At 35.0% G+C, this 27,975-nt stretch overlaps 1 protein-coding gene across 2 annotated transcripts; it reads right to left on the bottom strand.

Annotated features, from left to right (window-relative positions):
• Nucleotides 1-27,975, bottom strand: LOC129801921 (serine/arginine repetitive matrix protein 2). 2 transcript variants are annotated; one of them, XM_055847388.1, is made up of 6 exons: nucleotides 27,621-27,975; nucleotides 26,901-27,371; nucleotides 20,509-20,676; nucleotides 20,306-20,430; nucleotides 11,070-15,877; nucleotides 1-7,170 (listed from the first exon to the last, which is right to left on the bottom strand). In XM_055847388.1, the coding sequence occupies exons 2-6, from the start codon at nucleotides 27,131-27,133 to the stop codon at nucleotides 5,884-5,886; spliced, it is 6,621 nt and encodes a 2,206-aa protein (XP_055703363.1). In that variant the 5' UTR covers nucleotides 27,134-27,371; nucleotides 27,621-27,975; the 3' UTR covers nucleotides 1-5,883. The 2 variants fall into 2 exon arrangements, with proteins under 2 accessions (XP_055703363.1, XP_055703364.1); XM_055847389.1 differs by having other exon boundaries at nucleotides 20,509-20,646.

The raw sequence follows: 27,975 nt of genomic DNA, 5'->3' as shown, positions 1-27,975 counted from the left end.
TTTTCTTTTAAATTTCACTGTTAATTTATTTCCTTTTTTCTCTTATATACAATTTGTTGGTCTGTGTTTTCTTATTTCTTTTGTATAATATATAATTGTACATTCTGAAATCAACTAATTTTACTACAGATTTGTCCTATATATTTTAATGACCTATCGCTCATCTTTTCACGGTCGGTTCTCCTGCTGTACTCAAAGTTTTGCGCACATCTTTGTCACGAATTCAATTCTAAATTTATCAGTATTTTGTTTTTTTTTTGTTTATTTTCATCATCCTTAAGAGGGAATGTACAGCGAGTCGTCCAACAAATTTACAAAATATTTCCTTTAATTTTTCTTTCTTGTATAATGAGATACACATTATTTTCTCTTCTACTAAAATTCATTTAAATTAAATGGAGCGATTCCTCTAAAATTAATTGGTAAATTTATTTGATAAATGTTTTACTCACACATGTTCCTTTTTTTTGTATTTTGCTTTATTATACCTAATTTACCATTCCTACTTATAGACATAATAAAATTTGAATGATATAACAGATTGGTGTTGAAAACTAAGAAATATTCTTTAATTAATAATTAGTTTAACAAATAGGGTTTTTTTTTAATCTTCTTTATTAAACAAAAAGGGTATTGCAAATAGAAAGAATCTTTGTAAGTTGCACTTTTCTCTCTCTCTCTCGCTCTCTTTCACTTTCACTCGTCCATTTTCTCTTTTTTTTATCATTAAAATCTGCTCTAACCAATAGCAAAATTTGCTACGCATTTCATTCTTTTTTTTTGTTTGTTTTATTTTTTGTACAATATTCGAAGCAGATGCTACAATAAATTTAAAGAAAAAAAATACCATGGCATTCTAAAATAATTTCCTTTTACAAGAATAGAAATTTTTAGGACTCTCAAAATTCGATATAACTTTTTGGTAATTTAATACTTTGCACGAAGGTGATATCAGATCTTTTAAGTCCCGCCCATCAATGTTTTTTTTGGTCACGCTCCATCAAGAAATTATGCTAAAATAACTTTAGCATTTGCAGTTTTTTTTAATGACATTCAAGTAAAAGTGGTTAATGTTATTATAGAACAAATCGAATTACTTGATAAATGTTACATTAAGCCACGCCCCTTGATAATCACATACGGTTTTCTTTATTTAAGTGACGATCATAAAGGCATTTATTACACAAAATAAAGGGCAATGCCCAGTTAATAAACAATTAGTGATTTTCGTATGTTTGTTATAGAAACGTTCTGACTTTTGAACCGTTTATGTCAAGAGCTAAAACTTAGAAACCTTCGAGGAATTGTAAAGCATATTAATCAAATCAAAGAGATTCTTTTGACAAAATTTAAACAGTATCCAATTGACAGTGTTACAAAATTATTTTTCAGAATGTGAAGTATGTCAAAAATATGTTGCTGTATTTTACAAAACTTTAACATTATTTTTGTTATTCGAGAATATATTTTTGGAAAATCCTTAACAAAATGTGGTTGATTGACGACTGAAGTTCTGTAAATTTAACAAAAAATCCGTTTTACAACTTTCCTACTCTTAAAACAGAAATATTTGTAGTACACGGAAAAAATATTTTGTAAAAATGTTTGTGAATTCCTATGGGGGAGTTACAAAATGCTCGTGAATCGTATAACCCAAAAACAAGGTCGTAAAATTTTGTACTTTTTTCACAAACATTGTTCGTAACATGATCACGTGACGAGCATTTTTTGTACTTTTGCAAACATTTGTTCGTAAATGTTCGTAAACATACAAAAAAATGTTCGTAAAATTTTGTCATTTGTTCGTAAGATGTTCGACAGGAAAACAAACATTTACGAACAAATGACAAAATTTTACGAACAAATGACAAAATTTTACGAACAAATGACAAAATTTTACGAACATTTTTAGTGTGTTTATGAACACTTACGAACAAATGTTTGTAAAAGTACAAAAAATGCTCGTCAAGCGATCATGTTACGAACAATGTTTGTGAAAAAAGTACAAACTTTTACGAACATGTTTGTGGGTTATAGGATTCACGAGCATTTTGTAACTCCCCCATAGGAATTCACAAACATTTACGAACATTTTTACAAAATATTTTTTTTCTGTGTACAGAAAACTGAGTTTTTTTAAAACATTGTACAAATGTTCTTTCAATTTTCACAAAATATTTTATATGGAAGAACATACCTTTGACGAACTTTTAATAATTTTTAAAAGATTATTCTTTTGTTGATTAAACAAAACTTTGACATTATTTCTTTGTTAGAGGACAACCTTTTTGTCAAATTTTCAACAAAAGTTTGTTAACAGACGATTTGACAAAGAGTCTTGTTGTCAAAAATAATTCGACAAAATGATGTTCTCTATAGAAATTAGAGCAAAAGTTTTGTTAAATCTACAAATGAACATCGTTTTGCCAAACTTCCTGATTTGAAGAAGAAAATTCATTTGTACTACAACCAACTGCATTTTGTTAAAACTTCGTAAAAGATTTACAAATTTAATAAAATGTTTTCTCATATTTCACACACATAGAAAAGAAATATTTCGTAAAATTGTTCGTAAATGTTTGTCAATTCCTACTGGGGACCTACGAAATGCTCGTAAATCATAAAACCCACTTAAAAGGTCTTACATTTGTATTTTTTCACAAATATTGTTCGTAACATGATCACTTGACGAACAGTTTTTATTCTTTCACTAACATTTTCTCGTAAATATGCGTAAGCACACAGAAAAAATGCTCGTAAAATTTTGTCATTTGTTCGTAATGTTTTGCCAGATAAACAAAAATGTACGAACAAATGTTTGCAAATGAACAAAAAATGCTCGTCAAGTGATCATGTTATGGAAAATTTTTGTGAAAAAAATACAAACTTTTACGAACTTTTTAATGGGTCATATAATTTACGAGCTCTTCGTAAGTCCCCAGTAGGAATTGACAAACATTTACGAATAATTTTACAAAATAGTTTTTTTTAAGAATATCCGCTTGAAAAACTTTTAGCAAGATCCTGTTGGTCGCTTTACAAACCTTATCCTTCAGAATATTAAGTTTATCAAAAGGTTATTCTTCGTTGCTTATCTTATGCCTGATACTATTTATCCCAGCATTTTTGAGAATGATCACAAAATTACCTTTTAGAAAACGGCTCGATAAATATATTTCCTTACAAAATAGAAGAAAATGACTTTCACAGAGTTGTAGAGCGGTAAATTCCCTATAAAACTGTGCTAATTAGAAATTTTGGAGGTGCTCGAGTAGCTTGTAAAAAAAAATAAAATATCCATTTTGTTACTTTTTGCCCCAGTCTCCCCTATCGTTCTCAAACCGTGCAACCCAGAAACTGTTCGATTGAAGTGCACAATGCAATTGGTTAAGGTTGTGTTGCAAGTCCAACAGATCATGTTGCCTCTAATAGCTCAGTTGGTAGAACACTCGTCTAGTTAACGAGGTCTCCAGTTCGATTCTGGGTGGAGGAAAGAATTTTTCCTAACTTCATTCCGGAAAAGACTGGATGATTTGAGTGTCTCTCGTTCCGATTGATGATTTGATTTAACTCTTCCGTCTCCTTTGGGACTCTGGGTACCCATGGAAACAACAATTTTTTTAGACTATCTAGAATCGATAAAAATCCGATTCTTCTGGACAATTACAAACTATAAGGATGTCCAAATCTAGGATATTTTTTTGCAGGATCCTAATTAACTCATGAGCTAAGATATTTTTGGTCAAAAATCGTGAATTTTCGATTTTCTGCTCCCTTGCAGATATTGTGACTTTTTTTTTATATTTTTAGACCAGAATAAGAAAAAACCTCTCGGGGCCAATAAGTATGATAACTAACAATTTACAGATTACATAAATTCGAAAAACAATTTTTTCTTAAATTTTCAAAAAACTAGTTCAAACTTTATGGGTACTCTCATCCGCAAAAATCTGGAGGTCAAATGTAAGGTTATCCCGCCAATGCCCGCCATTTGCTTTTTGACACCAACCTTGCAAGAAAATTCCAAGCGGGAACAACATTTCTGCCAATATGGCCGATAATTTTGACATTTGGCAGCGAGGGAGATTGCTTTCAGGGCAGTTTTTCCTATTCTTCCAGATTTTGGTGAATTCTGATTGTCCAGGAAGTGTTTTTCTGGCTCTTGAGAGAGCTGAATGTGTCTACAATAACATCGTGTTGAGAGAAATGTGTTTTAAAGTGTTATTGTGTGAAATATTTTTAGGAATCTGTTGGCAAGCAGGTATTTGGTGTATTCTTGACCACTTCCTGGACATCCCACAAGATACTGGTCAATAATTCTTCTTGTTTTAGTGATCAACATTGTAAAGGTGTCATTTGACACGCAAAAATAATTCACAAAATTGATATTATTGGCTTTTGGAAAATTGAAGTTTGTCTCCTTTTCGTTCTTTTGGGGACGAGAGTACCCATGAGTTTTCCAATTTCCCAGAGGCGGAAAAAATTCTTTCTCTACAAAAGTATCATATTTGACCACTAAGACTTCCAATAAAGTGACTTTTACTGAAATTCGTTCGCTGGATATGTTGTGGTCCGGAAAGAGTTAAACGAATAACGTAAAACAATTTAACTTCAAATGAACGTCATACTAAATTGTCAATTTTAATTGCTCATTATTCTCACAGAGGGCGTGGACCAAACTATTTTTGACGGGACTTACTCAAGAGATCCAACATGACCTTTCTGTAAAATATTCATTAGAAAAAAATTACAGTGTATTTATGCCCATCTTTGTTTTTTAGAATTCGTAAGCTTCTAGGATAAATTGTCATTGTTAAAAAAAATCTTCATCATATTAAATTAGGAATCTCAATGTAATTCTTAAAATAATAGCAATAAATTCTATTGTTGATTTCTAATAGAAAAAATATATATAATTTTAAATTTTACTTTACCTTTTGAATGCTCCAGTATTTTTTTGTTGTTGTTGTTTTACAATTTCTAATTTGTGAGATAATTAAAAAAAAAGTGTTTAAAAATATAATCTGAGATGCAAGTGTCCTTTAGTGTTATCTTCCTTTTTTTCTTGTCTATAAATTATATACGAAAAAAAATAACTCTTGCAGAGCATTTTTTTTTTTATAATAAATCTATTTTATAAGAATATTATGAGCAGCTAATGCACAAAATTTTGCCGTAAGTCGTGACAATAAAATGCAATAAATTACAAATTTAAATTCCTACAGTTACGTTGTCAATTTAATGTTTGCAAAAATTACGAAAAAAAATAACTTTTTTTTTTCTCTTTAACTTTCCTACTACAAGATAATATTTTGTGACACAGAAGACTTTCTTTTTTTTTCTTTTCTTTTTTTGTAATTTAACTACACGCTGACTTTTGACTTTACCATCTCTCTAAATCTTTTTTAGACCCCTCTTCCCATCCCTCCTTCTTTTACTACAAAACTAATTTATACTAAAATTTAAAAATTAAAAAAAAAACAAAAATATCATTTGTTTCTTTTTAGCAAATATTTTTTTACGAACGTAAAAAACTTGATTTTCGTCTGGATTTCAAAATTGTTTCACTAAAAAAAAATAATTATTCTTTCTCGAGTCTTTAAAAAAAAAACGAAAGAAGTCACACTTTTTGTTGTTGCAAAACTAAATAGAAAACTTAAGAACGTCTTTGGTTAATTAGTCCTTGTGTTTTTTTTTCTCTCTGTAATGCTCAACGCACAGTAACTTTTGTTTTGTAAACATGTTTTTGACATTTCAATGAGAGTGAGTGAGATCTAGATCTAGTCATCTCGCTCACTCTCATGGGAAATTTTGAAAACATGTTTACAAACAAAAGTTATCGTGCGCTGGGCATTATCCGGGAGATTTTTGTTGTTGTTTGTTTTAGAACCAAGGAGCCCGATTCATGGTATTCATAGCATCATAGGGTGATTTATGCATCCCTAGAGCATGATGATAGGTGGATTGAGGGTAAGCTCCAGGTGCTCCTGGTGGTGCCAAAAGTCCCTGATTGAGCATCATCTGTGCCCTAAATTCACTTTCAGTCGCCCTCTGCAGATATTGCTGATAAATCGGAGCCGTTGCGTCCAATTGCGATGAATTCATGAAGGGATAGGATGGCCTTGTGGTCGGATGTGATAGGAATTGATGGTATGATGGTGCAGAAACCGGTGGAACATTTCCAGCTCCCTTTTCGCCAACTGCAGCAGCAGCATCTGGAGTATTTCGATGACCAGCCGGAAGATAGTAAGGATTGGGATTATTGCGGAAATCCTCCAGGTAACCAGGTGGATTTTCCGGACCATACGGCAAACCTAGACCCGTTGGTGTTGGTCCAAAATTAAATGCACTCCCAGGCACCATACTTGCCGATTTCAGTGAAATGGCCGAAGAATCCGTGGAACCTGCTGTCGTACCACCACCACTCGAAGGCACTGAACCCGTCTGTAGACCCGCATACGACTGGAAGCCCTTCTGTTGCACCTGCTGCTGCTGCTGCTGCTGCTGCTGTTGCTGCTGCTGCAACGCATTCTGTGCCATGGCGACTTCAGTTGGCGTCTGAACACTCGCAGTCGCTCCTTTCTTCTTCTTTCCCCTTTTCTGCCCCTTTGCCGGAACTTCCGGTTGCTGCTGCGTCTGTGGCATTGCCTGACCACCCTCACTCGGAATCCTCAATTGATAGTTATTCCCAGCTGTTGCCTCCCTGGCAGCATTATACGGAGACATTGTTGAGATTGGAGCTGATGTAAACATTTGCTGCAAACTCGCAGCTGCCGTTGATTGATGATGCATATTCTTGCCAAACATATGAGCCGAGGGAATTGTTTTGTCATAGTATCCACCAGCTGAAGATTGCTGCAAACTCAGCAAATGCTCATCCATGATGGGCAATGTTGTCAAATTCCGCAAACTTGGATCAATGAGAGCCGAACTGGGTGAGGGATTGTAAGGATGTGAGGATTTGTACGCTGGTGGCTGAAGTGTTTCATATCGTGGAGCATTGGTATCCTTCTGACTACCAGCCGCTGCAGCTGATTCCTGCAAATGCTGCGCCTGACGCGGATTGGGAATGGCCAGATCGACTCCTTTGGCTCCAGCAGCATGTTGCTGCGACGTTTGCTGGATTTGCAAATTTGTCGCTTGATGTACTCCAGGAATTGATGATTTACTCTGGCAATTCCCAAGAAGAAAAAATAATTCTAATATCAAGGAAAGGCCAAGCTCTGACCCTTTGAAAAATTCCCACATTTGCGTTTTCAATACTTCGTCCTGAAGATTGGTTTAACACTTGACTAAATTAGGGAGAACGAGGCAAATTCGTGTATCCCTTTACACCGGATCATTATGAGCTTATTTTATTAATTCAGAGCTATTCACTGTGCTCACAAATGAGGTTTGATTCTCCAAAGTGTCTCGGCTAAAAGGCATATAATTTTCAATTTGCACAAAATGTCATCTGTCTTCGAAAAATTTAATTTCGAATTTTCGCTAAGTTCATAGAACATTTGTTAAATGCCATGTTTCCGTTCAGATAACCTTTCGAAGAAACAAAACTAAGCCAAACATATTCGAAAATCTACCAGAAACCTAAAGTGAAAGTTCCCGTATTCGCCGCTTTAACGCTGACTAGCCGTACTCACTATGGCGTTGTTATCTCGTAATCTCCGTAATCTGTTTATCTTGTTATAATTTTTCATTTATAAAATACATTACGAGAACATAACGAGATAACGATATTACAAGATAACAGCGCCATAGTGAGTACGGCTACTGTTCTTCCATATTAATTTGTAATGTATTTACCTGAAATTGGGCGATAATTACTATCCCAGTCTCGTTGCCAATTCCAGGATATATTGGAGCTAATAAAACCACGTGTGTACAGTCTGGATTTTATTTCAAGAGTGACATTTCATTTTCAACCCGACCGATCAACTCTTACAGCCTTTTTCTCCTGACCCGTCTAACCTCATACACTACACATATCGAATTTTTGGTATTCTTATTTGACATTTCACATTGTCAATAATAATAAATTTGCTTAAACGTTTGCTGGAAAAGATGAGTGAAGAGACTACAGATGAACAGTGAAAAGGTGGAAAGTTAATAGTTTAAAGGTACAAACAAATATCAAAATAAAAGAAACCCGCTATTTTTCTTATTAATTTTTGTGGAACTCGTTCATTTGAAAATTTTCTAACTTTCAACGGATTTTTTAGGTAAGTTCTCTCTGCTATACATTCGAATTGGTACGGAAAAACTTCAACAGGAGATAATTAGGGACGATTTGGGTACAAAAGAAAAAAGACCATAAAGAAGTACTCTTAAATTCTTTCGTTCAGTAATAACCTTCTCGATTTGAGAGCTCTCTCCAGTTGAGGTTGATTCTCTATCGATTTGAAGGCACATCAGAGAAAATTTACTTAAAAACCCGTTGGAAGTTCGAACATTTAACCTGACGAGTTATACACAAAAGTCAGTATGTTCATGAAAAGGACATTTCTTTGAATGAAATTGCATAATTAAAACGTTCTATCGGTCTTAAATTCCACAAAATTAAACAAAAATTAACTTATTGCAACAAAACGTTTGCACACTGTTGTTGACATTGTTGACGATTGAAGTACCGAGAATACCGAAATTCGAAATTGCAGAACAAATGAGAGTTAAGCGGCGAGTATGTGAACTTGCACTGGCTTCCGGTAGATTTTCGAGTAGGCTTGGCTTTAGAGTGGCTTTGTCTCTTCGAAAGGTTATTACTGAACGCAACCAGGGCTTGTACTTATTCGTGGCCCTCTTTTTCTATTTGCTCATATTTGCTACAATGAGGAACTTTGAAACTTTCAATTAAGGTCCGATTCCAAATTACCCTATTATGCCTTACAATAGGACTGGAATATTATGCGCAACGTTGTTTTGATTTTTTCGACAATAAGTTGAAGGTTATGATACATCGTCGGTTGCGGCTACCTCTGTCGTATCTGCATTTGTTTTGTATCTGCATTTGGAGCAACTACAATACACAGGTCCCCTCTTGCGTGACATTCAGATACGACAGAGGTAGCCGCAACCGACCGACGACATGTTGAGACTTCAGATATTTCAAAAGTCGAACAGAGGAAACACCTCGGCCTTCACGCGAACGAAAAGTCAAATTACAATATCTTTTCTTTCGCTTTCGAAGCCAATTTGAGAATGTCTTTTTTCTTTGGGAAACTCGAAAATGAAGGCAAACCAGAAAAAAAATCGATAATGTTCTTCAGTATTACTACGCCGAAGGTAAAAAGACGAAGCAGGTGGTCAAAAAATTGTGCTGTTTACATACGCAATACAGTAACTGATGCAACAGCAGATCAGTGGTTCAAACGATTCCATTCTGGTAAAATTCACGATAAAAACGAGGCACGGTATGATAAGCCAATTGTCGAAAATGTCGGAAAAAAATAGATATAGTTGAGTTAGACCGGTACACGAGCATTTGCTCTATTGATCAAGAACTCAAGATTAACCAGAAAACAATTTAGAATCATTAGACTGGTTTAACAAAAAAGCAAAGTGTACAAGTGCCAGACAAATTATTGAAAAAGAACTTTTTGAACCGAATTAATGTCTGCAATTCTTTGTTGAAACGTAACGAAATCGATCCATTTTTGAAATGGATAGTGATTGGGCGATGGAAAAATGGGTCACATAGGAGAACACCGGTTGAAAAAATCGTTGTCCAAGCATGAGATGAACCGGCCCAAACGATCCCCATGCCCGAATTAACGACCAAAGACTTTGATGTGTGTTTGATGGGATGATCGACTACGAATTATTGCCTAATGGCCAAACGCTCAATCCGGACCCCTATTGTCAACAACTGATCAGATCGAAGCAGGCGATCGATCGTAAACTCCCAGAATTGGCCAATAGGAAGAGTGTTGTGTTCCATTATGCAACAACAGGCCTCACCGGCCTCACACATCTTTAACGACGTTCCAGAAGCTCCAAGAACTTGGATGAGATATTCTATCACATCCGCCGTGTAGTTCAAACCTGGCACTAAGTGATTATCGCCTTTTCAATCATTTACAACATTTTCTTAATGGTACAAAACTGTCCTCAAGAACGGCTTGTCAAAATGAGCTAGTCAAGTTTTTCACCAGTAGGGTCGAAGGGTTCTTCAATCGCATAAGGCACGAGGCTTACTTGACCTTACTTAGGTAGATTATAAATAACAAAAAGGAGATTTTATCACGGGAATGAACCATACTTGCTCCATTCACAGTTCGAGTTTAGAAAAAAAACGATGATCGGTTTCCAAAGTAAAAGGTACATTTACTTCTCGTTTCGTCTGCATGTTGGCAGAAGTATTTCCTGTTCGAATTTCGAAGTGTTTTGAATGCCAAAATGTATATTTTTGCTTTGTTTTAGGGATAAACCAAACAGTAAGGCTTATTTCACTATAATTCTGTCCATAAAACCACTATGTAATATTTTTAAGAGCTTCTTTTAGTGTGATATTTCATGAATTTTCCTCACATTTGTGCGAAAATGTTGTTTGAAAATTCAAGTTTGAGTTCGAATTCTTCGAAGCTCAACGACATTTTATGCCAATAGAATTTCATATACCTTTTATCCAGGACACAATCTGGGAATCAAACTCCAGCTGTAATTGCGAAAATTGCGTTCATAAATGACAATGACCTCAATAAACCCTATTTGGGTTATGTCAAAATCACCTGTTAAACCCTCAAAAACACCTTACATTTTTACAATATTTTAACATTTTAGAGAATTGTTGAAATCTAAATGTAAATGTAATTTTGTTTGCTAAAATCACAGAATATTATCACTGCATTAATTATAAAATTGAATCGAGGACTTTGCAAAATCGTAAACATATATTTCCGAAGTACTGAAAATCTCTTAATAAAATCAAATTTTTATATAAAACTGATAAGCTTCTAGTATTCTTCAGGATAAATGATTTGAAAGATTAATTGCATTCTTGTCTATACAAACTCGAATATATAAAAAAAATAATATTGAAAGTTATCCTTGCAAAGATAAATCCAAACACTTACCTCAACTGCATGATGTTGTTTGAGTTGTTGCTGATATCCAGCCATTGGGCTCAGTTCTGTAATGGTCTTCTGCTGTGGTGCACTACGCAAGTTGTTGCCAGGTTGCCCAGGGTAGTCAGTCTGCGTTATCCCCTTGCCGTAGTTGAGATCAAATAAGTCCGGTGGACTCTTGCTACTTCCACTGGGCGGCACCGTTGAGCCACTTGTGGCGAGTGGAAGTGACTTTGGGAAGCCCATTGAGGCTGCTCTATTGAACATCTCAAATGCCTTCGATGTCGAAATGTCCAATTGTTTGCCGTACTTACTAAATGCCAGCAGATCAAACATTTGTTGCTGCTGTTGCTTATCTGCAGCCAATCTAGCCATAGGATCACTCATGATATTCTTGTCAGCATCATCAACTTTACCCTGATACCCAGGGTTAATCATTTCACTTGGTTGCTGTGCTGGTAGTTCATTGTGTTTCGCAGGTTGCGTTGTTGAACTTCCAGGAGCACTTTGGCGATAATTCAGAGGATTCTGCACACCGAGATTTGATGCTTCAGTTGCTGGAGTACTTTCGTACATGTTTTGCTGTCGTAGAACCTGTTGGGCTGTTGGTGGCATGAATAAGTTCTGAGAGTCATCGTATCGCTTCCCTTGCAAACTACTATACGGTGGATAATTCTGATGAGCTGGAGTCATATTTTGTGGCATTTCCTGATGATGATGTGCCATTGGCGGAGCCTGAGCCATTGGTGCTATGTGTCCACGATGCGGATGTTGTAGTTGTGCTCCAATTGGCAACTTATCCTGATTGCACTGTGCTGGTAGTGTTTGTTGTCCATGCGCTGCCGGTGGCATCATATTGTGCGCTTCATACTGAGGTGGAATGTGAGTTGGCGCTTGCCATTCACCCGATGGCGATGCCGAATTGATCTGTTGGCCACTTTCAGGTGCAACCTGTGGTGTGGTCTGATGATTTGATGGTTTGGGTGAATTTGGATTCTGATGGAATGGTGACAACTGCTCAGGTTGCGAATACGGCGAATTGGGATCGTGCTGTGAGTAGGGCGAACTGTGATTTGACTGAGAAAAGGGCGAAACGGGTGCTCCTTGAATCATAGACGCCTTCTGTGTTTGCTGTGGTTGTTGTGGTTGTTGCTGCTGTTGCGGCTGCTGCCTAGCGTGATACTGTGGTGTTTGTTGATGTTGTGCTTGTTGCGTATGCGTCACAGATGACGGTGACATTGCTGTCTGCTGTTGTTGCGGAGTTGTAGCTTGATATGGAGAAATTGGTCCACTGTTGACTTTAGGTTGCGCCTGTTGTTGTTGTTGTTGAAATGGCGAATGTTGTTGCTGTTGATACGGCGAATGTTGCTGCTGATAGGGTGACAACTGTTGATGTTGATATGGTGAATTGGGATTATTGTTTGGACTCATTGAATTATTGTATTCGGACGATTCTTCAGATCGTTGCTGTTTGTACTGATCATAGTAAGATGCTGGGCTCTTACTACTACCACCATTCTTCTTGGCGCCATCTGCCGCTGAGACACTTGTCGAATGATACGAATAACTGCCATACGATGGACTCGTAAGGCCTGTCATGGCTGGTGATGTGGCAGATGAGTAGACATGTTGTGAATATTGTGGATAGGTTGATGGCTGTTCGCGTGGACTACAACTCTTCTCCGGACTGCTCTTTGTTGTAGTATCCTGATAAAATCCTACCTTTATGGCACCATTTAGAGAATATGGCGATGCTGATTTTGGCAGTTCTTCTGACTTTGGTGACGTCAGAATTGGTGAAGCGCCCAATGGTGATGGATATGGGCCAGGATACATTCTCTCATCTATCGCTATCCTCGGACTATCTGGATCTTGACTGTATGATGATCGCTCAGAAACTGTACTACCAGTACTAGCTTTTCTCTGTCTAGGTACTGGTTGACTGTACGATATCCCACTTTCAGCCCCGTTCAACGATGATCCTGGTGATTTTGATGCACCACCTTGTACAGTTAGTTCATTCGATTGACCTTCATTTGGTGACGTATCCATTTTCTTCTTTGACACTTCATCCTCATCGGCCTTCTTCTTCTTTGGTGCACCAAATGCCTTGAACCATGCACTCAAATTTGGTGTTGCTGAAACCACCTTTTCTGCGGATTTTACTGTTTGATTATCCGGCTCAGACTCCTTGGTACATTTGTCATCCTTGATTTTTTCAATTGGTTCTTTCCGAACAAAGGCCTCAACTTTTTCTTTGTCGTCACAACTGTTCTCTTTCTCGGACACCTTCTCATCTGCATTGGCTTTTGCCTCATCGACAAAATTGTGCTGTTGCACCAGACCAAATTCTTCTGTATCGAGAACAGTACCAAGGCTCAATTTTGGTCCTGATTCTGTAGGTTTGACCATTAGAGAATTTTTGATTTCTTTCAATTTTGACAAATTCCCCAAGGGAAACAATTCATCGGGTTTATTTGTATTTTGTATCAGGTTACCCTTTGTCTTGCCTGGTTGTAGGCGATCAATGGGCCTGGCCACTTCTCGTTTTCTCACAGTTATCTTATCCTTGAGACTTTTTCTCTTGTCCCTGCTGGCATCTTTTCTCTGTCCTGGAGGAACATTTGGATTCTGTCCTGGTGCATTTGGTGGATTTTGCCGTCCGGCTGGTGTTGTTGTTGTAGCTGCTGTTGCAGCTGGATCCTTTTGAACATTTCCTGCTGCAGCAGTTGTCGGTGGACCTTCACTTGTTGCTTGAGGACGTATCGCAGCTGATTGCTGAATTGGAACGGGACGTCGAAAGTCTTCAGTTTCAAAGTCATCCCAGATGTAGCGAGATGGTGAATTACTGTCTGATGGTGGTTCTAACCAACGATTGATGTCCTTCAGTGTTTGTTCCCATACACCCTGCTCCAATGCTTCCATATTTGTCTTACTATTCTTCTTTGATTGTTGTTGTTGTCCACTTGGAGATTCTGCAATCACCTTCGACGACTTACTGTTCTTCTTACCACTACTGCCCTTTGTTTGATTCTCCTTTTTAGCCCGATGTGACGACACCGCAGGCGTTGTAGTTACCGTATCATCGACAAAATCGTACTCATCTCTCTTCTTCTCCCGACCACTTTGAGTATGTTTCTGCGGAGATGATTTAATATCAACATTTGGATCACGAAGTCGTTCAAAAATTGTCTTCTCATCTCGTGCCTCACGAGTTGGCTTCATTCCAAGTATCTCATCAATTACTGCTGTTCGCTGTTTTGTTTTCTCATTGCTCTGCTTAAGTCTCTCAATTGTTTCATTGAGCGTTTGATGCTTGTCTTTCATATCTTTTCCCGTTGACGCACTCTCCTTCGTCGCTCCCGTTGCTGCTGCTGCTGTTGCTGCTGACTTTGAACCTTTTGTTGACTTACCCTTACCTGTTCCACCTTTTGACGATTGCTTCTCATCTCCCATTCCCATTCCTCTTCGACGTTCCTTGATCAAATCAAACTTATCCTTAATATCAGGTGTTGGTGGTCTCGATGGTAATTTGCGTTTCTTCCGTTCACCATCGTTGTGGAAGTCATCATCGGAATCATTGGTGAATGTTGATGAAACCGGACTGGGACTTCGTGAGAAACTACGACTGGATATTGACATTAAATCATCATCTTTGTGATAACGATTCAATGATGTTTTATTGGTGTTTTGTTTGTTGGAGCTGTTGCTCTTGTTGTAGGCACTTTGGGACATGACTGAAGAACGTTCTGATGAAATTGATGATATATTTGCACCTTTAACTTTCTTTTCGCCTTTTGCACTAATTTCCGGAGATACCACAGCTTTTGTCTTATGTTTATTTTTCTTAGGAGACTCTTCTTCTTTCACCTTTTCCTTACCACCACGACCCTTTCCACCCTTCTCTTTCACTTTCTTCCCCCCATCATTCTTCTTCTCTGGCACTTTCTTCTTTATCGGATAATTCAGTAGACTCCCATCTGAACTGAAATCCTTTGAAACCGTTTCATCTGCATCATTCTGCTTCTTCTTCGATACTTTGTCATTTTTTGCAATTGTTGGTGATTCCTTCGTTGCAACATTCTTAGCCTTCTTCTGGACCCCTTTTCCAGCATTCTTTGGTGTTTCCACCTTCTTTGACGGTTCTTTGGGCACATTTTCCTTTGCACTCTTCACTTTGTCCCGTTTCACAGAACCTTGATTCTTCTCCACCTTCTCCTTCTTCGACGGTGCACTCTTTGAGGTATCTTTAACACTTGGGCTGACCCTTTTGCCACCCTTTTTAATCTCAGGCTCCTCTTCACTTTCATCCACTTCATCACTTTCATAATTTTTACGATCATTCTTCCCATCATTTTTCTTCCTTCTCTTCCGATCTTTATCCTTCTCCTTTCTCTTTCTCTTTGTACCACGTGGACTCTCAATTGGTTCCTTGCTCACATTTGACTCTTGATGCTTATGCTTTTGTGTCTTTTGCTTCTCCGAACTCTCTTTGACATTATCAACGCCTTTGCCTTTCTTCACTTTTATCACCTCCTCACTCACATCACTCTCCCCAGATTCATCATCCTCATCATCATTATCATCATCATTATCTTGTTTTGATCTTTTCGTTGTACTTTTCTTTCCAATTTCCTTTTTGTTTGATTTAACAGCTATTGGCTTAGTGCCACCCGAATACTTCTCCCTGAATACATTCGTCTTCAAATCCGGATATTCCAGATTTGCATCTTCTTCATCAGATGAATTTTGCTCAAAGTACTTTTTTGTTGCCTTCTCAAATGCCTCTTGGAGGTTGTTTACCATTTCAGTGTACTCTGAAAGTGATTAATTATTTTTTTCTTTTACAAAATTTAAAGAGGTCCAAAATATGAGATAATGTCAATTACTGTTTAAAATACTGAAAAAAATAACTCTTTTTCTATTCCGTAATAAAAGCTAAGAAACTAAAAAAAACAATGGTAGTATACAGGGTGGCTGAAAAAAAATGCAACAACTTTCAGAGCGCATAGCTGTCAAACCGTTGGTGACAGCGGTTTCATATTTTGCACAGTGGTAGTTCATTTTATTGGCTAAAAGCCTACAAAAGCATTTTCGATAATATTTTGTAAAACTTTTTTAAATCGTAATGGAACACAAACGTGACAATGTAATGTCGCTATTTTTTGCAGGAAATGCGGAAGTAACTATCGTTAGGGCTCTTCAAAACCCTGAATGTAACAAAACTTTCCGTTTTTCGAAACATAACTTGGTACAGGGATACTAGTAGCATTTTAAAATGCTTTGGTGGAGGTCTAAAAAAAATTGCTTCATCGCTAGTCATCGTTCCTAAAAGTGAAGAAGCAAATTGAACAAAATTTGCGTCACATCTGCAAACAAACGATCTCTGAGACGCATAGATCGCAAATTACCATGAAATAAATATTGTTAAAGGACCTCTATATGAAGTCTTAAAAATCCTGAAAAGGACGAGATTTCATCGATTCTCAAAAAAAGTTATGCTCAATCGACGAAGGAATAAATTCGCTTGCACGTTCGTGGTCAGTTCCAGAATGTCATTTTTTTCTGATAAGAAAAATGGGAGCAAGGAAGGAACCTCCACGCGTATTTAGGGCTTTTTCGGAACTAAATCGGTGCTCCTTAACAGTCCCTGGGGACTGACTAATCCTTCCACCACGAGGCTAAAATTGAGTGTCGAAAAAAAAATTTCAATTTAACAATTGATGTGTAAACAAAATGTTTGTGTCTATCTGAAGGAGAGGTCATACAATAATTTGCACGTTCTAATGACCAACAGAAGTCAAGGATCACCTTATTTGGAGGTCTGGACTTCCTTGAAGACAAATTATCGCTTTCCACTTGGGTTTTTAGGCTATGCCGTCAAAATGAATGCCAATGTTTTTCTGGAAATTGTCCTGGAAGGAGTATTGGAGTCATGGACAAACAAAAATTTTAGTAAGAAGTAATGGAAGTTCGATCAAGACTTGATAAAGACGCAGAAATCACGCGCCGAACAAGATTTGGCTAAAAATAATGTTTCGCAGTTCATTTTGGGAGCACAATGACCTCAACGATTTTAGGATGCAAGATCGTTTGACTTCTCCAAAAGAAGTATTTTGTTGGTCAAAGTTAGGACTAAAAAGTAGCAGTGTCGATGAGCTGAAGGCAGTCCTTCCTCGCGAATAGCAGGACATTCAGAAGGCTGACATTCGTACAAACTGCGATAGCACTTCCGACAGACTTGACCATATTTAAGTCAAAATAAGATCATATCGAACAAAACCTATAATATTCTAAAATTTTGATGTACATATTTACTACCATTTTTTCTCTATTTCAAAAAAAATTCAACAAAAAAAATGAGGATAATAGGGGGAGGCTTTGATGTTTCGCATACAAAAATGATGTCCAAGTTAAGTAATTTTTTCTGACTACAACACGAACCGTATCAATTCACCAACTATGCCAAAAAAACCTCTTACTTACTAGGTTCAAAATCCTATCTCACAAAATCCTGGGAAATCCTCACATTTTTCTCTAGAAGAAAATGAAAATTTAATGGCGATTTGTCCGATAGTTCAATCAAGTTTCTATTTTCGCATATAATTTACATCACTCAAAAACGTCCCATTTTCACCGTAAATTTTGCACCCGACATTAAAAGTTACACATCATTGTTTAGACGGAACTCTAGTCTATCTGATTAAATAGTTTATGTGAGGAATAATATCTTTTAATATTACTTTTATGAAGATTTGTAAAAGGCATAATTTTATACACTGAGGAATCCATTTTCTTTCTTTGATTTTCAAATTCCATGAAAATGTCACTTTGGCAACCCCAAAATGTATGTGGAAATTTGAAGGTTATGTTGCATCTTGACGTCCGCAACACACAAGTGAGGTTATGTTAGAACATTAAAATTATAGTTTTGCCAGATTCACTATGCGATACATAATAATTCTTAATATCCGATCGATGAATATGGGTCAAGTTTGCGAATTTTTTTCCACCCACAAAAACGGCCTTCTTCATTCCAAGAGGTTTTTATACAAATTTAAACCCTAATAACCCCTCTACATCCTGTGATAGTAGTTTTCCAAAAAAAGTGATATCAATTGTGCAAAATTGTACAAAATATTACACATTAAAATTACAGTTTTGCACCTGTTTTTAATTTTTGTTTCCTGAAACTAGGAAAAAAGAATTAGACACCCAATTTTTTCAGGAGAGGTGGGATTTAAGAGTAGCTATTAAAATATATAGCCATATGTGAGATTCATAAAGGAATACGGAAGAAATACGAAGTGTTTGATGGTAGCGTATATGCGAAACATCAAAGCTTCCCCCTATAGCGCTTTAGTTCGTTACATTTTTTTCAGCCGCTCTGTATTTTCAAAGATTTAATTATCGATCATTGGAAGGATCTTGAAAAACTATTGATACACTATGAATACCTTATTATGATAGATAAGAATCAGAATGAGACAACTCATTTTTTGCGATGAAAGTCAATTCGATTTAGACTTGAACTTGGAAGAAAGTTTCTGTCAAATTAATGGAAAAGAAACTACATATCGTCCGGAGTAAAATCCAAATGTTTGGTACTTTATTTTGAACGACAGAAAATAAACCAGCCAATAAAATATTCCGTTGCGTTTGCAAACTTCTTAAGAATATTATAATAAATACTGATTGTCATGAGAAAACACGCTTGTACTTATATTGTATTTTCCAAGAAAAAAAGTATTTTAATGAATTAAAGATTTTTCAACTTCAAATAAATAAAATGATTATTAAGAAAACCATTCCTTAAATTTTCCTCTCGAAAATCACACAAAAACAGAAAATCTCGTATTTTGCGGCACCTCTGAAAGTGTCCAATAGTTATGAGACGTTTTGAGGTTGGAATTCATATTTTATAAAATTCACCACTCAGGGTTGCATCGCAAATCTCGTTCATATAAAATCTCGTTCTTAACAGAGCCTGTCAATAAAATTACGAGATTTGACATCTCGTTCATAAAGTTGCATCGCAAATCTCTTAAGTTAATAGACTAATAGACGAGATCTGTAAAGTTGCATCGCGCTGTAAGTTTCTTGAAATCTCTTGCCCTCCTAAAACTGTTCCAAAGACATTAGGTGACATTCTTAACAATCTCCAAAATCTCACAACTGGATCTCTCATCCAATCACCAAAATTTCATATCATTTGAACTTCTTAGGACTAATGCTAGAGGCGCCACAGTCGAAAAACTAATTCATATTACACAAACTCAATTATCTCGGCTCTTACTCAACCGATTTTGATGATTATTTCGATTTTATTGATTACATTAAATGTCCTTTACAATTTTATATGTAAACTTTATATCTCTATTTCATCCAAACATTATTTTTTTGCTCAGATTATGCCGTTTGTCCGATTTTGTCGATTTAGTGTAAAAAAAAAAGATTTTTCCCACAATAACGTTGTGAAAGTACGCAGGTGCTGATATGACCACCTTTTCTTGATTACGTTGTTAAAAATAAGGTTTAAAACTGGGGGAAACTGAGTATTTTTACTGTGGATTGAATCCATTTCCACTGACGCTTCCGGAAGGGACATTTGTGTCCTGCTTTCAAGTTTCACTCACTATGTGAGTTTTCATACTTATTTTAAAAGAATTTTCTTACAAAATTCAATCATTCTTTGATAGTATCGTAGTTCCTCACATGGACAAACTGCCCGCTGTGGTCAAAAATTGTGTTCCTAAACAAATAAATTGAATTTTTTCGGCTGCCGAGCAACGGATAAAATTAAGTTTTGGGGCAAAATTATATGAGATTCTGGCCAATATTCCACTATCATCTTTATGTCAGTTCATTTGCAAACTAGATATTTTGATTTAAAGAGTTTGCAATTTTTCAGTAATTTGGTTCAAAATTACTGTCATTTTTAGTTCCAAATCGAATTTGCATGCAATCCGAGTTTGCTCATTTTAAGAATCTTACATAAAATAAACTGATCTAAGTTTATCTGTCCATTTCCCTTTAGTTTTTTTATATTGCATAACAGTTAGACAGTAAAAAAAAACTAAAATTTATAAAATTTTGAAAAAAGTGTCCGATATTGCAAGTTGTCCGGAATTTGACACATTCCTCTAAATCCCTATGTTTCAACTTGGCATTCATAATATCATCTATCATAACATAATTAAAAAAAATGTTTTACACAAAATAGTCAATTAAAATCAAAGACTTACCATTATTTTGCCCATTGTACAGTCGACAATTGTTGACAATGAGTTTAAAATCATTCCTAAATTCCGTAAATGTTGCATATTCTCCGTTGTCCAATTTTTCTTCCATCTTTAGGAGGTCCATTGGTCTGCAAGAATTTGAAACAAAAATTACCGCATAAATACCCAGATCATAACAAGCAATAAATAATAAAAAAAATCGTCACCTTCTAATGATGGAATAATATCTTGGAGCAATGTCCTCCTCAACGGGATCCATAAAGGGCCAAGCATCCTTGTGATTCTTCACATACTCCAGCACTTTGTGCATACCAATTTGGAGGACCTCTTCTGTCTCCGTAAAACTAAGAGTTGGAATGATTGATGTTGTAAATCTTCATTGCATTATTTATTTTTTTGGTCATTGTTGCATTTTTGTTATGGTGATTTTTTTTGTGGTTATAGAGATTGATGCGTCGCCCCATTGAGTGCAATGTTTTTTTTTTTTAATTTTATTTTGACGGCATTAATATTTACAGAAATGTGCAAATCAGCAACCATCATTGAGTCATGGCGTGGTATTAAGTAGAATGAAGGTAAAATGCAGTGTATTCGTGTTGTTTTTTTGTCGTTATATACATATTTACATGATGATTTTATGTAGAGGATGATGACGATGATTAAGTGTATGAGGTAGATGTTGCACGATAGATTGAAAGATCAAAAAAATGGAGAGAGAAAAGTAATATTAATCACTTTGTTTCAAACATTAAAGTTTAAATGTTCATATTATTATTAATAATAAAACAAAAAATATTATGAATTTCTCCCCATTTCTGGAGTCCTCCACTGTGAGATTAAAGTATGATAAAACAGGCATGTAGGATATTTAATATCGCGTAGAAGTGGGAAAAAGGGAATACATAATCCCATCCTTTATGATTGATAATTTTCCATTTTAACCCTTTCATCAAATCTTTCATGTCCAATGAAAATTTAATTATTCTATTGTATTATTTAGGATTAAATGTGAAGGCTGTGAAGGGGTGCATTTGTTGTGTGAACATAGGTAATATTACAGATATATAAATGAGACTCTACAAAATCTAACTGAAAATATAAAATTTGAATAAAATGCTATCCAAATCCGAGATAAAGGAAGTTTTAAGATCCAATTTAAATATTTAATGTCAAAATTTAAGATTAATTATTATGAACTAAAAGACAATAGTAATAATAATCTAGTTAATAGAGATATGAAAACGAATTTCAAGTAGTGTGTGGTACTTTGCTCTCGAAGAATCCAATGACATGGCATTTTTTTAAAACAAAATTAGGATATTAAAATAAATGAATCGTTAAGAATTTTCAATAGAAATTATTAAGTAAAGCGTCATATGTTAATGAAAAACTTCACAAATGGCGTTTGGGAATTTCTCTTTGGGAATTGCAACTTTATAAATTTAGATAGTACCATATGTGCGTTATATACCTTAAAATACAACAAAAAAACTTCTCATTTCTAAAACAACCACACTGGTAAAAATAAAAGGGTTAAATTGACCCTTTCCAAAAAAAAAAAGAATCATATTTGACTCTTTGAAAGGTTCACTTGTATTTTTTTTTAAATGTTGTATGCACATTTATCGCGATAGATTATGTTTTCTCGTAAACTATACTATCATATTTCCCACATCTGAGCGAATACCAAAGATGACTTTTTTATTGTGTTTTATTGTTGTTAATTCCCGAGTTAAATAGGTGTCAAAACAGCGACCCTTCCAAATCCTCAGTGACCCTTTCATTTTTACTAGTGCAACAATTAATCTTAAAGGCTAGTTTAAGCGAGGACATTTTGATTTGAAATTTCGTTTTCGGAATACAATTCCCCTAATATTTTTTTCTTTCTATAGTATATTTTTGCCTATTATCACAAAAAATCTCTCGAATAAAAAGCTTTATAGGGATATGTTCGAATTTTTCGAACGAATGTCTTTCTCAAAATCGACAATTTATGTTCATGTTCATACCAAAATAATGAAAATAAAATAACCAGTAGGGGAAAGTGACCATGCTTGATACGATCCAAGCTTGATAATAACTATTTTTTTCCTATGTTAATCAATAGTTATGACTCATCGCAATATATTTCAATAGCTGGTGCTAAGCCTCACATTTCCTAAAAAAATTAGGATCCTAGCTCTTTTTTCCTAGTTTCAAGAAGCAAAAATCAAAAATGGGTCCAAAACTGTAATTTCGATACATGATATTTCATAAGTATTTCTTAATTAATGTCGCTGTTCACGATAACTACTATCATAGGCACATAGAGGGGTCATCAGTACTAATATTTATGTAAAAATATTTTTACTTGATGGACATTGTTTTTGTGGGTAGTAACAAATGCATAAATTCTACTTGTGTCCATCCTATATTTTAAAAAGGGTCCATGAATGATAATTTTAATGTGGCAACTATATCATTAGATGTGATTATTTCATAATTACACATATTGCAATCCGCCAATTTTATCGACAATTGACATAATCTTCAACCCTGTTGCCTGAATTTTCAGGTTGCAGAATGACATTTTCATGGACTCAAATTGAAAAAATGGTTTTCGCTAGCGCCCTAATGTCATAAAAACATGGCTTAGAAAAATTACATAAAAGTGATTTTAAAACTAATAACCAGTCATATAAACGAATTAAGCAGATAGATTAGAGTTCCGTCTAAATATTGATGTGCATTTTTTTTGTATCCGGTGAATTTTTTGCAGTGAAAATGGGCCTCCGAATTGTCGAATCAATTATTATACAGGAAGGCCCCGGACCCAACTTGTATAAAAATCGCTACTGAATTTCCATTTTCTTCTTGAGGAAAATCTAAGGATTTCCAAGAACTATTTGAGGTTGGATTATGAACCTAATAAGTGAGACATTTTTTTGTCATAGTGCAAGAATCGCTTCGGTTTGTGTGTTAATCAGAAAATAATCACAAACCTTGGACATCATTTTACAGTATCAAGCATGGTCACTTTCCCCTAGTGTTGCAGTCAACAAGTGTGTTCAGAGCCGGAGTTCGATTCTCCAAAAGTATCTCGTTTAAAACAAATTACACAAAATCTAGTTGATGTTCGAAAATAAAAACAGAAATTCTAATATGTGAAACACCACAGAAGCTTGTTGTAGATTCTAAATTTGAATTTGGGAATTGCTGATGTAGGAGAAGACTTTCAGGCTTCGCACACACTCTGGCTTCAAACACTTCATATTATCCACATATTCCTTTAATGAATCTGACCTATCTATGTCAATATACTTTAAAACACCTAGTCTTAAGTCACATATTCCTTGACAAAAATAACTCAGATTAAAGAAATATGAGAAAAATATAAAATGTTCGCAGTCAGAGCGTGTGTGAAGACTGAAAACCGTTCCTTCACTGAGAGAAATCTGAAAAAGTTAAAATAACATTCCGGAAATGTTTATTTTACCCTGCAGTATTTATCCGAAATCGGTGTAAATATTACCCTTCTTAGGTGTATTAGGGGTTAAAGTTACCCTTTTGCATGTTAATTTTACCCTTAAAAAGATGTAAAATTGACATTAAAAAATGTTGATATATTTTTACACCTAAAAAGTGTTAAAGTTATCAGGAAAAAAAGTTAATCGCACCCCTTTTTTTCTCAGGGAAAGGAAACAAAATTTTAGAAGTGATAATTTTGCGGAAATTAAAAGATTTTAAAAGATACTAAAAACAGAGATTTTCAAGGAAAAATACGAAGACAAGTATAGGGGAAAGAACACTACATCCGAACGACTTAAGCTTCGGACAACTATGTTCTTTATAAATTTCACCCAAGTCTTTTCTGGAAAATTGAGTGATTGGGTTAGCTATTAGAATATAATATAATAATACACCAAATTCATTTAAAACACATTTAAAACAAGTAATTGTTCAAAGCTTGAATCGTCCGACGGTAGCACGGTTTCCCCTACTTTGAAAAGTTAGATGAAGAGAATTACCTAATAATAGAAGAGATTGAAGAGGGCACCTTTGAACTTTGAACGCACATGTAAAAGAAAAAAGATAGGTCAGATATTCAATAGCTGATTACTCACTTTTTCCTAATCTTTCTTTAATCAATACCTATCAAAATTCTACAGTTTGACACGGTTATAATATTTGAAGAATAAACAATATTTTCCGATGCAGAAATTTCTAGAAAAACAAAGCTCTCAAAAGTTATGATGTAACACCAATGAAAAACAAAAAGAGGAAATCTTACTTCTGATGAACATTTTTTTTTAGTACAAGACTGTTCTCATGTGCTTCTGTATAATGGACTTTTCTTTATAGCGGTTCCAGTAATGACTGTTTTTTTCTTTTACTTATATTACATATTTCGACTCCTTGCCTTCCAACGGGTCCTATTTTGGGAGAATTTTGAAAATCTGAAGTTTCGAGTTTTTTACGTCACGCTGCCTGTCCGTCTATCAGATCGTTGGCATGTCTAGAAGCCAAACGGTTAGAGATAGAGGCTTGGGGTTTTTCGGAAGCCCACCCCCATAAGTCTAGGGACCATATCTATTACTTTCCCTTTACACAATCGCTGTTTCTCAGCAGTTTTTTTTGGATTGCTCGAAAGCGCGTAGTGCGATTTTTTTCATTTTTGGAAATGTTTTAGTTTAGACGTTTTAGAGTAGATTACCTAGGCAGACATTCCATCCGTATACGAAAATATCATTGAATCATTTGTAATAACGGTTTTTCAATCGGTAATGCACCGATTATTAATTTTATCTGAAATTTAATATTACTACTCTTAGGCTATTTGAGTGGGATTTTTTGAGCGAATTATGAATCAGTTCAAATCGGCGGAAAATCGGTAATCGGTAAATTATGCGAAAGTACTTTTGAAGTACACCATCTAAGTCACATGTTCGAAAATTTTGCAAGGCATATGACCCTTTGACATCCCTTTAATTTCGAAACAAAAGAGAAAGGCTGTTAGATTTTCCATTTTATCTTTGTAAAAGTTTTCAATTAAAATTTTTATTTACAAAACACTCAACCTATCCATCCACAAGTAGATCCTGAAAAATTCGAAAATCTATTTGAAGATCCAAAAAAGATGTACAAGTACATCCTGTTCGAATTTCAAGTGTCAAAATGTGTCGATCTTCACATTGTTGTGAGGAAAAAAACAGAACAACGACGCTTGCTGTTCTTGTCCCATTACTTAATTACTCCATAATCACTGAGTAACTCTTTTGCCAGCTTTTTAATGTGATATTTGATAAATTTTGATGATTTTGTATGACAATTCGAAATTGAACTTGAATTTGAATTCTTCGAACATAAACGACTTTTTGTGCAAATAGAGTTCCATTTACCTTTAATCCAAGACACTATTGGAGAATGAAAATCTACTTCTGTTTACACCCAACATCAACTTTACATTTCGAAAATAAAAGAAAATATGTCAGTTTTTCTATTTTAGTCGAGACACACTTTGAGTATTATAATACATGGCAAAGATAATTTAGCTTAGAAACGAACCTCAGCGAGAAATTTTCCAACAGATTTGCTAATTGGTGATTACCACATTGGTTTTTATCCTTCAATAAAGGCCTTGAATTTCAAAGTCTCAAATTTCTTAAGGCTTTTTGGACATGAAATCACAATGAAAAATCTATAATTTTGACTCAAAGTAGCGGAAAATGCCCGTGCTTTCCATGGTCCCAATCTTCATAATGACTATAGAGGGAAGTAGGGCACCTTAAAAATTGAGATTTTTCTCCTATTTTTAAGTGGAAATTAGCCATATCATAATGTAATTCAGCTTCTCAATCTGTTTGTGTATCTAAAGTATATCACGATAAGGCTCAATTTTATTTAAAAATAGATGAAAAATCCGAATTTCAAAGGTGCCCCACTTCCCCCTATATTTTTCCTATGTTTTTCAAAAAATGTGATGTGACTCATCGCACCGATTTTAAAACTAAAGCAAACTGCTCTGTTTTTAAAATATATTACGCAGGCACATTTATTGAGAAACATACGAAAAATTTAGTCATTATGAAGTTTGAGACCGTGCAAAGCATGGGCACTTTCCCCTATTTTTTTTTAATATAAAAGCTTCCTTTATCTGAGAAGTAACGATAAATGCCCACGTTATGAATATAATAAAAGAAATATCTTAAAAAAAATATAAATACTTAAATAATGGAAAAATAATTTATTTAATAATTTAATTCCCAGTAGGGGAAAGTGAGGCAGCTTTGAAAGTGGGGCACCTTTGAAATTGATATTTTTCACCTATTTTTAAATAAAATTCAGCCTTATTGTGATATAATTTAGCTGCATAAACAATTTGAGAAGCTAAATTACATTTTGATATGGCTCAGTTCCACTTAAACCTAGGAGAAAAATCCCAATTTCAAAGGTGCCCCACTTCCCCCTATTGTTGATTTTATGAAGAAATTTAAATTAATGAATGATATAATAATTAAAACAAAAAGTGTGAGTTCTATAATGTAGATGATGTATCATAATTTTTTAAATTGTTTTTATTGTTACTAAAAACAAAAAGAAACATATTTTTTTAACTTACATTTGAGATGACTTTGTCTTCTTCTTCCTCGCCTTCTCTGCAACTTCCTTGCGATTTTCCGTAGAGTTTCCAGCACTCTTTGCACTTCCAGAACCAATTTCTGGAATGATTATATTCCCCGTAATGGACGACAAGGAATTATTTGTCTGTCGTCCCGGGAGTTTATTTGTTGCCGGTGCCATCTTTGACACTGAAGAAACAGTCTTCTTCACCTCTTTCTGTTTTCGATTCATTGGCACGGCACTTTTTTTCACACTCAAGTCACAAGAACTTTTTATCGAAGAATTTACGGAACTATTGTCCGTTTCAGTACTACTATCACTTGTGTAATCATTCACAGTTGGAACACTCACTATTTTCTCACAATCCTCCGTTGAGTAGTCAAATAGATGTCCAGAAAAATGTGAAGCTATGTAAGATGTCCCACTGGCGAGGGTGGAGTAATTACTCGATCTTGAGGCCGATCGTGATCTGTAAATTTTAAATTTTCTTATTGGAAACATTCCTTTAACCCCAAATAAATATTATTTTATTTTTTCTTATTTAATGTGATTATATGCAAAATTTTAGGTGAGAAAGAAAATTCTATTTAAAACTAAATATTAACAAAGGTAAAAGGTTTAAAAAATTTAATTTTTGGAAGCAATTTAAAAGAAAAAAAAAACAGAAAAAATCTATTTATAAAAATTAAGAAAAATAAAATTAATCATGCATACATACACGAATTATTTTTTTTATCTGTTTTTAGAGGACTCAAAATGTCACTATAAAAAACAGAAAATAATAATGCGACATGGAGATTTGGCCGAGATTTTTTTTTTGCACAGAGTTCTTTTTGTTCTTGCACTAATTGGTAATTTGCCTGCCTGACCCTCGAGTATCGACGCGCTGTTTGCACCTCTTTCGACTGTTCCAATGATCACCCTCCTCACTATCTTCTATCAAACTATCAGATGAACATTCTCCAGTTTTCACCACCTTCTTATTCACCTCAAACTGTGATACCTCTTTCTCACTCTCGTCAAAGTTCTTCTTCAGTGACAGAGCACGCAGGCGGCTGGCTTTCTTGAAGAAA

Source organism: Phlebotomus papatasi, chromosome 2, assembly GCF_024763615.1.
Source record: "Phlebotomus papatasi isolate M1 chromosome 2, Ppap_2.1, whole genome shotgun sequence".
Lineage (NCBI taxonomy): Eukaryota > Metazoa > Arthropoda > Insecta > Diptera > Psychodidae > Phlebotomus > Phlebotomus papatasi.
Note: the sequence above shows the minus strand (reverse complement) of the source record. Positions and strands in the feature narration are given on the sequence as shown.